Below are 13069 nucleotides of genomic sequence, written 5' to 3'. Positions count from 1 at the left end.
ACAGGCAGCAAGGGATCTTTTATTTGCGCTTCCCACAGGCAGGATAGCACAAACCATGGCCTTTGTTGAACCAGTTATGGATCACTGGTCGGTGCAAGTGGTTTACACCTACCCATTGAGCCTTGCGGAGCACTCACTCAGGGTTTGGAGTCGGTATCTGGATTAAACACCCCATGCGAACCCAGTACCTACCAGCATGTAGACCGATGACCTAACCATGACGCCACTGAGGCCGGTCCCGTCGAAAATAAGGCTGGAAGATAATGAATTCGCTAAGTAATACCAACTAACCTTCTGTCCTGGCCAGACAGTCTAAATAGCTGACGTGAGTTCCCAATACAGCGTACTTGAACCTTATCTGGAGAGAGAGAGAGAGAGAGAGAGAGAGAGAGAGAGAGAGAGAGAGAGAGAGAGAGAGAGAGAGAGAGAGAGAGAGAGAGAGAGAGAGAGAGAGAGAGAGAGAGAGAGAGAGAGAGAGAGAGAGAGAGAGTGAGAGAGTAACAGTCTGGTAACAAATGTTACGCTTACGAACAAATTCTGGATTAAATATATTACCTATTTTATAGTTCTAATGATTATTTCGCTTTGTGTATTTTATCTGTGGACAACCGTCTTATCGCTAAAAGTACCGGAGTGCAAACTCGGTCACATTTTTATTCAGTACAACAAAACATTTCTGGATTTAATCTATACCAAAAATGAATGATTGGAGGTCTACGTTTTTGGTAAGCCTCATTAGTTACATACATTAAATAAGATAGAAAGAATGACTGAATGGAGACACGTGAAAGATAGAGATATAAAGGAGAGAGAGAGAGATAGAGAGATAGAGAGAGAGAGAGAGAGAGAGAGAGAGAGAGAGAGAGAGAGAGAGAGAGAGAGAGAGAGAGAGCGGTGTTTATATAATATGTGTGTATGTATTTTGTTCACGTGTATATGTGTGTGTGTTTGAGTTTGTGTGTGTGTGTGTGTGTGCGTGTGCGTGTACCTACATAGGTATGTGTATCTGTGTACGTGCGTGTGTGTGTGTGTGTGTGTGTGTGTGTGTGTGTGTGTGTGTGTGTGTGTGTGTGTTTGTACATGCGGGGGCACGCGCGCGCGCGTGTGAAGTGTTATTTGAAACATTCACGAATGTGTTAACATTGTATTTACAGGTGTTGGTTAGTTTGGTGACACTCGCCTATAGTGAAGAAGGTGCGTATAACATAAATAAGTACACACATACCCCCTCCCCACCCCCTACACACGACTGGTGATCATGATCTGTATTATTCCGTCTGAGGCAAAATGCATATACAAGCACTTTGTTACTATTTGGTAGTACATAGTAGCCGAAGTGTTGAAAAAAAAGTGTTTTGTTTAACGACACCACTAGAGCACATTGATTTATTAATAATCGGCTATTGGATGTTAAACAGTTGTAATTTTGAAATAGTGTTAGATAAGAGAGGAAACCCGCTACATTTGTCAACTAGTAGGAAGGGATCTTTTCTATGCACCGTCCCACAGATAGAAAAACACATACCACGGCCTTTGAAACACCAGCCGTGGTGCACTGGCTGGAAACAGAAACAGCCCAATGGGTCACCGACGTGGATTCATTTCAAATCGACTGCGATATTTTGTTTATGTACAATATTCGCCGACGTGAAATGTATTTCACTGTTAAATGATATTTTGCTTTTGTACAGAAATCGACGATGTGAAATGTTAAATGATAGTTTGTTTTCGTACAGAAGTCCCCAACGTGAAATGTTAAATGATATTTTGGGTTTTTATTTTTTTACAGAAATCGCCGATGTGAAATGTCAAATGATATTTTGTTTTTGAACAAAAATCGCCGATGTGAAATGTTAAATGATATTTAGTTTTTGTTCAGAGTACAGAAGTCGCCAACGTGAAATGTTAAATGATATTTTGTTTTTGTACAGAAGTCCCCAACGTGAAATGTTAAATGATATTTTGTTTTTGTACAGAAGTCCCCAACGTGAAATGTTAAATGATATTTTGTTTTCGTACAGAAATCGTTGACGTGAAATATTAAATGATATTTTGTTTTCGTACAGAAATTGCCGACGTGAACTGTTAAATGATATTTTGTATTCGTACGGAACTCGCCGACGTGAAATGTTAAATGATATTTTGTTTTTGTACAGAGTACAGAAGTCGCCAACGAGAAATGTTAAATGATATTCTGTTTTTGTACACAAATCGTTGACGTGAAATGTTAAATGATATTTTGTTTTCGTACAGAAATCGTTGACGTGAAATGTTAAATGATATTTTGTTTTCGTACAGAAATTGCCGACCTGAAATGTTAAATGATATTTTGTATTCGTACGGTACTCGCCGACGTGAAATTTTAAATGATATTTTGTTTTTGTAGAGTAATCATCGACGTGAAATGTTAAACGATATTTTGTTTTGGTACAGAAATCGCCGACGTGAAATGTTAAATGATATTTGGTTTCGTACAGAAATCGCCGACGTGAAATGTTAAAATATATTTTATTTTCGTACAGAAATCGCCGACGTGAAATGTTAAATGATATTTTATTTTTTTCAGAAATCGCCGACGTGAAATGTTAAATGATTTTTTTTTTTTGTACAGAAATCGCCGATGTCAAATGTTAAGTGATATTTTGTTTTCGTACAGAAATCGACGACGTGAAATGCCTGCACTGTAGCGACGCCACGACTCCTTATCAATGCGACCACGCCATGTGGTGCGGCCACGGCGAGGTAAACATCTAAATATCATATACATACAGGGGCCAATCCAGAGGTCAGGCTTCACACACACACACACACACACACACACACACACACACACACACACACACACACACACACACACACACACACACACTCAGTACATTTTGATCGCCACAAACTAGACACACCCCCACTCCTGCTAAAATCTCTGCACACCTGCTTGGATGTAGATTCCGAGTCCTCACCCAAGATGATCTAGTGGTGTTGTTAAACAAAAACACACTTTTATTGAAGATTATATGTCTGAATTATGAAATGTTTGACGTTCAGTAGCCTATGGTTGATTTAGCAATGTGCTCTAGTGGTGTACAGGCCCGTACGCGGGGGGAGGATCCCCCCCACCCACCCACCCGCCCATAGTCTGCCAAGATCCGTCTGTGGATGTGTAAAATATATATTTGACGTATTTTGGGACAAAGAAACCTTTCAAATTTACTTCCCAGGATGCAAGAAAATGCATCTCCTGCATTCTAGATTTAAAAAACTTTATGGGGGAGGGGGCATGCCTCCGCACCCACCCAAACCCCGCACCCCCCACCCCGCACCCACCCCGCCCCCATATAAATTTCTGCGTACGGGCCTGGTGTAGTTAAAAACAAAAAACTTTAAGGTTTCTTAAAGGACTTTTCAGTTTACTTTCTATTTTTACCCACAATTCTTGTTTTATTCAGTTTAGCGACAGCACATCATGTGTAAGATAAATAAATGTGTAGTCATCTGTCACAAATGTAAATGTGTTGAGGGGTTTTTTTTATATAGTAAAACCAGACATGTGGAATTTGTTATGATAATGCACCTTTAATCGGTGATTATCGGACTGTTGTACTGATAAGAATAACACAGTTAATTGTTTGTTTTTGCTTTGTTTCAGGTTTGTTTCACCCGAGAATTCACCAATCATCACGGTGTACAAAGTTTCAGCATGGGGTGTGAGAGTAAGGCTGTAAGTGAACTTACGAAATCGTGCCCCCCCCCCCCCCCCACCACCAACATCACACACACACACACACACACACACACACACACACACACACACACACACTCATTCACACACACACAGACTTGATACACACACATACATACACATGATACACACACACGCGCGCGCACACACGCGCACACACTCTCACGCACACACATATTCTCTCACACACATATGCACTCTCTCTTACACACACACACACACACACGCACACAGACACACACACTCACACAAACACAGACACACACACACGCACACACACACACACCACGTTTCCTGTTATTGTTCTCAGAAGGCTGGGGATGTCATATTTGAACACCTGGAATTAGAACATTGTTCTAACCCTCGTAACAGGTTACAGCCCTCGGACCCTGGAATTAGAACGTTGTTCTAACCCTCGTAACAGGTTACAGCCCTCGGACCCTGGAATTAGAACGTTGTTCTAACCCTCGTAACAGGTTCTAGCCCTCGGACCCTGGAATTAGAACGTTGTTCTAACCCTCGTAACAGGTTCCAGCCCTCGGACCCTGGAATTAGAACGTTGTTCGAACCCTCGTAACAGGTTCCAGCCCTCGGACCCTGGAATTAGAATATTGTTCGAACCCTCGTAACAGGTTCCAGCCCTCGGACCCTGGAATTAGAACATTGTTCTAACCCTAAACTAAACTTAACTAAACTAAACTTAAACCAAATTGTACTTTTCGTTTCATTTCGTTTTATAAAAAAAAGTTTGTTTTGTTTAACGACACCACTAGAGCACATTGATTTATTAATCATCGGCTATTGGATGTCAAACATATGGTCATTTTGACACAGTCACAGAGATGAAACCCGCTACATTTTTTTCCATTAGTAGCAAGGGATCTTTTATATGCACCATCCCACAGACAGGATAGCACATACCACGGCCTTTGGTATACCAGTCGTGGTCCACTGGCTAGAGCGAGAAATAGCCCAATAGGCGCATCCAGAATTTAAAGCTTTTGAAATCATATGTTAGTATTGTGCCATGTGTTAATATTGTATTGTTGACGTCTTTGTGTGCTGGAACATCATCGAACATTGATTTAGTTTTTATTTGTGTCCCCACAGCGATGTAATTTGTTCACGAATGCCGGAAGTCTGTTCGGCAAGAGACAGGTCGACGATCAGCCATTTTGTTTCGCTTGCTGCGAAACCACGGAGTGTAACAGCGGACTCTGCCGAAACGCCATCACAGGAAGCGGAAATACTCCGAACAAAACAGGTAAACTTGTCTACACCCAAGGCCACGACCCATGTGTTTCTGGACCCATATTCACAAAAAGGCGTGAAGTTATGTCTACGACTAGCACTTACGTGCAGCGTTAGTTGTAACCAGGGGCACTCTTATGTCTACGTTCAACTTTACACGTCACTTACGTCTACGTTGTTTCGTGCATAGCTCTCCAGTCGTAGATTTACGTTTACGTGTAAAACTAGTCTACCGATGTTTGTGAATATGGGTCCTGGGTTCCAACCCCCGTGGCAACAGGTTTAAATGATTAAGTCCGTTAACAAGGATAGTGTCATTTATTAATTAAGTATCCTAATAAATAATTAAAGCTTTAACATTCAGTTATGGGTTTTTTTTTTTTTTTTTTATCTAACGTATCAAAAATAGTTAATTACTTGATATGAATAAAATTGAAAGTTGTTTCATTCATACAAACTGCATGTCGGGATATAGCGCAGTTTGTAGAGCGCTAGTTTGTTGTTCTTGGGTCGTAGAATCGAAGCACCCCGTCAGACCGTGTTTTTTTGTTGTTGTGTTTTTTGTTGTTGTTGTTGTTGTTGTTGTTTGGGGGGTTTTTTGGGGGGGTTTTGGGGGGTTTTTTTGGGGGGGGTTGTTGTTTTTAAGGGTTTTGTTGTTGTTTTGTTTCTTCCCCATTCCAACCAGTGTTCCGAAGGTATATAAAAAGAAGTGGCATATGCTGTCCTGTCTGTATGTTCTCTTGCTGATAATCAAAAAGTGTAGCGGGCTTTCTCTGAAGACCACACAAAAAATCCATGGAAATTACTTGACCAAAAATGTAGCTGACCGGTCACAATACCCACCACCTTCCCCCTCCCCTCCCACTCCCACTCCTACACGCAACCCACTTCCACTGCCACTCCACCTCCCTCTCCCCTCCCCCTCTGGCTCCACCTCCAACTCCCCTCTCATTCCCGCTGCCCTCCCCTCCGCCGATTAAATCCTCGTCTGACTCATACAACGTGTTGCTCCACGCAGGCTGTCCCCATCTGTTCGTGCACGGACCGGCCGCATGCTACTTCGTGGCCAACTGGACGGAGAACTGGAGGCAAGCGCGGAGGATCTGCAGGAATATGGGCGGGGACTTGGTGTCAATCGACGACCAGACGGAGCAGGACTACCTCGTGCACGAGCTCAGACCGTACGAAGGTGATCTGTGTAGGTGTAGTGGGCGGGGCTTCCACGTCGTCTGCTGTCGGATAAAAAAAAAACGATGAGAGAGAGAGAGAGAGAGAGAGAGGGAGAGAGGGAGAGAGAGAGGGAGAGAGAGAGAGGGAGAGAGAGACGCGTGACCTCACATGTTTAACTTGTTTTTCATTCTGTTTAAAATTAATTTTTTTAAATAAATTCCTTTTGGCGTCATTGTGCAACTTAACACACTCATGGTTGTTTTTGTGTTTTTTTCCATTCCAGCCATGCACACACCTAACGGGATGTGGACGGGCGGATATTACGTGCCCGCCACTCAGCACTGGACGTGGATGGACCTATCAGCGGCGACCTACTCCCACTGGGGCCCCTCCCAGCCTCGCTACCAGAGCACCTCCTACTACATCGCGCTAGCCAATCCAGGCTACTCGTCGTACACGTCGTTCAAAAATTGGGCGTGGCTAACTCAGAGTGAAAGTTCGGGGATGGGCTTCATTTGCGAGAGTCCGTTCGTTTAAGCATGTTGAAAGTTGCTCGATAAATGAATGAATGAATGAAATGTCGAGAAGTTTTTGTTTCTGTAAAGGTGAATAAATAACATTTATTATCTCGAACAGTGAGTGTGGGTTGGGTTTTTTTTTTTTTTTTTTTTTTTTTTTTTTTTTTTTTTTTTTTTTTTTATTAAATTAAAAACGTTTTTGTTTGTAAATATCGTTTTATATTATTGCTGTTGCTTATCCGTTGCAATTATACAATTTTAAAATACGTCATTATACAACATTATTTGGGGGGTTTTCCATTATCTATACTGAAGAGAAAGAAAGAAAGAAATGTTTTATTTAACGACGCACTCACCACATTTTATTTACGGTTATATGGCGTCAGAAATCTGGGTAAGGACCACACAGATTTTGAGAGGAAACCCGCTGTCGCCACTACATGGGCTACTCTTTCCGATTAGCAGTAAGGGATCTTTTATTTGCGCTTCCCACAGGCAGGATAGCACAAATCATGGCCTTTGTGGAACCAGTTATGGATCACTGGTCAGTGCAAGTGGTTTACACCTACCCATTGAGCCTTGCGGAGCACTCACTCAGGGTTTGGAGTCGGTATTTGGCCTAACCACGACGCCACTGAGGCCGGTATACTGAAGAGAAAGACAGACAGAGAGACAGAAAAGCAGGCAGCTAGGTAGACATACAGAAATATCTTGTGTATCGAATTATATTCCATTGCTTATAGTGAGTGAACACGTAGATCGGACTTTAATGTTTTAGACTGAACTATATTTTCGCCTACATTATTAAATAGTTTAATACTTTTCACTTCCTCTTATTTCTCTCTGGACTGTGCTTCAAAAATACTTCAAATTATATATATTTTCGGCTGAGCAGTGAATTCGTTTTTATTTTATGCAGACTGTTTTTCAGTAGACTGTAATCTGTGCCCAAACGAGCGTGCTTGAACCGTAACTGGACGCAAGCACGATGACACAAGCACGATGACGCAAGCACGATGACGCAAGCACGATGACGCAAGCACGACGACGCAAGCACGATGACACAACGCCTGCTTACCTACCCACCGACGCATTTGCGACTGAAGTGTGCGTGAATATGTGGATGGCATTCACACTTTTATACCCATAGTGAGAACGCATTGCACGGGCACAACATAAAGACTTTCAGACATGGGTGCGTTGAGACATGTACATGTGTTTGCATAACTTTAACTATTTTGTTGTGGCCTATAACCGGAAGTACAATTACTCATATTGAAATCCAACTGCTAATTAGGAAACCTCACTCTGGGCCAAATCCACGAATGCCATACATTCCTTCTTTCATAATTAGTGTGTTGGACGGCATCGTTAACGTGTAGTACTAACAGTATGAGTGACCCTTTAATAGTGACGCAGATTATATATATAACACCATCGCTGCTGCTGCTGCTGAATCAAGGAAACTGTGTGTGGCACATGCCCTCCTTGCTCCTACTCTCCCCCCGCTTCCTACGCCTGTGGCATTTATTTCACTATTAGATCCGTTTTCTTAATTATAATCAGACATTAGTTACATTTTATTGTTTAGATTATCCATTTCCGTACATTCGAAGTGTTATATGGCGTCAGACGTATGGTTATGGATCACACAGATTTTGAGAGGAAACCCGCTGTCGCCACTTCATGGGCTACTCTTTCCGATTAGCAGCAAGGAATCTTTTATTTGCGCTTTCCACAAGCAGGATAGCACAAACCATGACCTTTATTGAACCAGTTATGGATCACTGGTCGGTGTAAGTGGTTTACACCTACCCATTGAGCCTTGCGGACCACTCAGTTAGGGTTTGGAGTCGGTATCTGGAGTCGTTATCTGGATTTAAAATCCCATGCTTCGACTGGGATCCGAACCCATTACCTACCAGCCTGTAGACCAATGGCCTAGCCACGACGTTACTGAGGCCGGTTTTATCCAAATGTGTTTTTAAGTTTGTGGATTAAACGCATTGAAACTAGTGTCTGCACGTTTAAGGCAATATATGTTAAAAGTACGCGGGAAAACGAGAAATTGCCGTACAATGATTAGTACTAAACGTGTCTTTAACATGTTCTGTTGTATTGTAATAACCGTAGATTTGACACAGGTGTACACCTCATCCTTCAGCGGTCGTGTTTCGTATACCTGCTAACGGATGAGCTGCAATAGGACGAATTAAACAAAGGGTCGAATTGAATAGACGTCATATTGTGTGCGATGGCGATAACTGGCGATATCGTCACAGCAATAAATAGCCTGTGTACTCAGTCGGGGAGGAGTTTTCGCAACTTCCTGCTTCTCACGTGAAAGCTAATGACAAATGTGTTGCACAATGGTGACGTTCCGTCAGGGAACGCGTCATGATAGATTCTGTCATCCATTAGGCACAGACACGCCCCCTACCCCCCCCCCCCCCCCCACTAAACCTCGTCCACTCCCGTACTCTCTCCGTATATCAGTTCTATCATGTCTGTATGTATCTGTCTGTCTGTCTGTACGTCTGTCGGTACAGTTGTTTAAATTACTCTCTCTTTTTTTCAAATACGATCAGACGCATTTGTTATCGTCAAACTCAAATATGAATAAACAACACAACGGGAGATAATTTAATCCTGAACTTTTACAACAAAAAAAGTAACGATTTCTATATTTTCACTGTAGCCAAAATACAGTGAAAATTCACCGGATATCACTTTTATCACGTAAGGCCTAAAGAAATCAGTCATCTATCTATCTATCTATCTATCAATCTATCTATCTATCTATCTATCTATCTGTCTATCAGTCATCTATCTATCTATATATCTATCTATTTATCTATCTATCTATCTATCTATCTATCTATCTATCTATCTATCTATCTATCTATCTATCTGACTATCTGTCTATCAGTCATCTATCTATGTATCTATCTATCTGTCTATCTGTCTATCTGTCTATCAGTCATCTATCTATCTATCTATCTATCTATCTATCTATCTATCTATCTATCTATCTATCTATCTATCTATCTATCTATATATCTGTCTATCAGTCATCTATCTATCTATCTATCTATCTATCTATCTGGCTGGCTGGCTGGTTGTGTGTGTGTGTGTGTGTGTGTGTGTGTGTGTGTGTGTCTGTATGTATGTATGTATGTATGTATTGTATGTATGTCTATATATTGTATGTGTGTCGAGGTTGACTATTACATACATAGATATTAACGCACTGGCGCAGGGGATAATTAAATCCTTTCTGGCCACAAAAATTGTCCCATGCCGTTGCTTGGACTCGAACCTGTATGTCTGTCTGTCTGTCTGTCTGTCTGTGTACCTATCTATCTATCTGTCTCTATATGTCTGTCTTTCTAATCTATCTATCCATCGATCGATCAATCTACCTACCTACCCTACATACATACATATTTACAATCCTATCTTTCTATCTGTCTATCTATCTGTCTGTCTGTCTGTCTGTCTGTCTGTCTGTCTGTCTATCTATCTATCTATCTATCTATCTATCTATCTATCTATCTATCTATCTATCTGTCTGTATCTCTGTTCATCTATCTATCCTCAAACTGTTGGGTGTTATAAATAAATGTTGCTGTTTTTTCTCTCTACCCCCCCCCCCCCCCCCCCCCCATGGTTTCTTTTTGCAACACGCCAACATAAGCTACATAGGAAGTGAGAGGCTTACTTAGACCTCTGATGCGTTTTTTATGTTGTTTAGTATGATACGCACGATACCCGTCTATAGAAAAGTGGCATTATCATGTTCTTTCATACCTACTAGATAAGTAGTTTATTGTGTTTATTAATCAAATCTTTCGTCACGACTAACGAGAGTTAAGGGACAACTGACAGTGCTAAGAAAACATGCGCGCGTGCCCCGGAGAATGGCCGCGCGGTGTACATTGGGATAGGCATTGTGAAGACACTGCTTGTACACTTCCTTGATCACCGACAGAGGGCGCGGTATTTACATAAATCCTTTAAATTAACAATCATTGCAAGCCTACAAATACCTCGCTTTGCTTCACTTTTTGTCACTGAATCGTCAGACTGGGAAAAAGGTAAGTTTTTTTTTTCTCCATTAGACCCTACCGATCCAATCAGAGAGGGCTATGAATCTGTCTGTCTGTCTGTCTGTCTGCCTCACGTCTAGTTTACCAGACCTTTTTTCAGATTTCCCCAATTGCAAGGTGAAAATTTGTGTGTATGACTTTATCGTATAGAGTTAGAGATGAAGTTCAAATTTCACGGCGATTGGCACAATTTTAACAGAGTTATGGCCCTTGCACTTAGGAGATAGGAAAATTGGTTAGGCTCGGCAGGGGACATGTATTGATTTAACAGTACGCTCAGAATGCTTTATATTTATTTTTAATTATTTTAATTAAAATTTTTATTTTGGATTGCAAATTATTTATATTTAGGATGGTAAGACAAGTGTGCCGTTAATCATTAATTAATTAATTAATTCATTCATTCATTCATTCATTCATTCATTCATTCATTTAGAAAATGAGCAGTTATTACTGTTGAAGTCTGTTTTCTAGAAAATATAAAATTTATGTAAATTATTTTTAACGAAACAAAATTAAAGGTTTGTTTTATTTAACGACTCCACTAGAGCACATTGATTTATTAATGAGCGGCTACTGGATGTGAAACATTTGTTAATGCTGCGTATGATCTTAGAGGGGAATCCCGCTACATTTTTCCATTAGTAGCAAGACATCTTTTGTATGCCCCTGCAAGTACTGTAACCTCACCGTGGTGCAGGGGTGTAACATTCTGTATGAGAATGGCTAATACAGTACAACTCCCCTTTTGGGGCACCTTGTTGGCCGTGAGGCGCATCCCGTAATGCTGGATGAAGGGATCCTGGTGGTTGGGTTGGGGGCATATCTGCGGATATGTTTTCTGGCAACACACCACTTTGACCAGGAGTTCAGCCAACGGACTACGGGCTGGTAGATACTGGGTTCGCATCCCGGTACAGGCTCCAACCCAGAGCGAGTTCTTAAGGACTCAATGGGTAGGTGTAAGGCCAGTGCACCCACTTCTCTCTCAATACACCACTAACCAACTAACAACCAACCCACTGTCCTGGACAGACAGCCCAGATAGCTGAGATGTGTGCCCAGGACAGCATGTTTGAACCTTAATTGGATATAAGCACGAAAATAAGTTCTTGAGCAAACAACTTTTGTTTTGTTATATTAGCCAAGAACAATTATTGTTTCACTGGCGTCGTGGTTAAGCCATCGATCATAAGGCTGGTAGGTACAGGGTTCGCAGCCCGGTACCGGCTCTCACCCAGAGCGAGTTTTAACGACTCAATGGGTAGGTGTAAGACCACTACACCCTCTTCTTTCTCATTAACCACTGACAACCAACCCCACTGTTCTGGACAGACAGCCCAGATAGCTGAGGTGTGTGCCCAGGACAGCGTGCTTGAATCTTAATTTGATATAAGCACAGAAATAGGTTGAAATGAAATGTTTCACTGATCCTCCAGCTCAGTGTGCGCACTGTCAGTATGCTCTGACGGTTCGCCACATTTGGATGGAGTGCAATCTTCTCCGGCAAACTAGAAATGATGCATTTGGACGAAGAAATGTGATGGAATCATTTCGATTCTATCCTGAACTTTCGTTGCAATTTCTTCGTGATACTGACTTTTATTTTAAATTTTAATATATCTGTGATATTTGAATTTTTTTCACAGTTCTTTACACTGTGTTTTAATGTAACTGTTGACTTTTTATATTGATGTTGATCAATTGAGAGAGAGAGAGAGAGAGAGAGAGAGAGAGAGAGAGAGAGAGAGAGAGAGAGAGAGAGAGAGAGAGAGAGAGAGAGCGCGAGAGGGAGAGAGAGCGAGGGATGGAGGCAGGGAGAGAGAGAGAGAGAGAGAGAGAGAGAGAGAGAGAGAGAGAGAGAGAGGGAGGGAGGGGGAGGGAGGGAGGGAGGGAGAGAGAGAGAGAGACAGAGAGAGAGAGAGAGAGAGAGAGAGAGAGAGAGAGAGAGAGAGAGAGAGAGAGAGATAGATTATCATTAATTCAATCGTTTAGAAATGATTGATTAATTAATTTATTTATTAATTTATTTATTTGCTTTGTTATTTATTTCTTATTCGTCTGTACTCCAACCATTCGTCCATTGCACATATATTTCGTTCATCAGTTCCTCCATTCGTCCATCCATCTATTCATTCATTCATTCGTCCATCCATCTATTCATTCCTCCATTCGTCCATCCATCTATTCATTCCTCCATTCGTCCATCCATTTATTCATTCCTCCATTCGTCCTTCCATCTATTCATTCCGCCATTCGTCCATCCATCTATTCATTCATTC

The 13069-nt window shown here is 41.5% G+C and overlaps 1 protein-coding gene across 1 annotated transcript; it reads left to right on the top strand.

The window, feature by feature from the left end:
- Nucleotides 1-705: 705 nt before the first annotated feature.
- LOC121372865 (perlucin-like protein) lies at nt 706-6799 on the top strand. Its single transcript, XM_041499305.1, has 7 exons — nt 706-725; nt 1155-1194; nt 2657-2742; nt 3647-3718; nt 4850-5003; nt 6009-6179; nt 6444-6799. Exons 3-7 carry the CDS (start codon nt 2722-2724, stop codon nt 6695-6697), a joined length of 672 nt encoding a protein of 223 aa, XP_041355239.1. The 5' UTR covers nt 706-725; nt 1155-1194; nt 2657-2721; the 3' UTR covers nt 6698-6799.
- Nucleotides 6800-13069: the final 6270 nt, after the last annotated feature.

The sequence above is a fragment of the Gigantopelta aegis genome, chromosome 5, assembly GCF_016097555.1.
Source record: "Gigantopelta aegis isolate Gae_Host chromosome 5, Gae_host_genome, whole genome shotgun sequence".
In the NCBI taxonomy this organism is placed as follows: domain Eukaryota; kingdom Metazoa; phylum Mollusca; class Gastropoda; order Neomphalida; family Peltospiridae; genus Gigantopelta; species Gigantopelta aegis.
The sequence above is the reverse complement of the archived record's forward strand: the minus strand, read 5'-3'. Positions and strand labels throughout refer to the sequence as shown.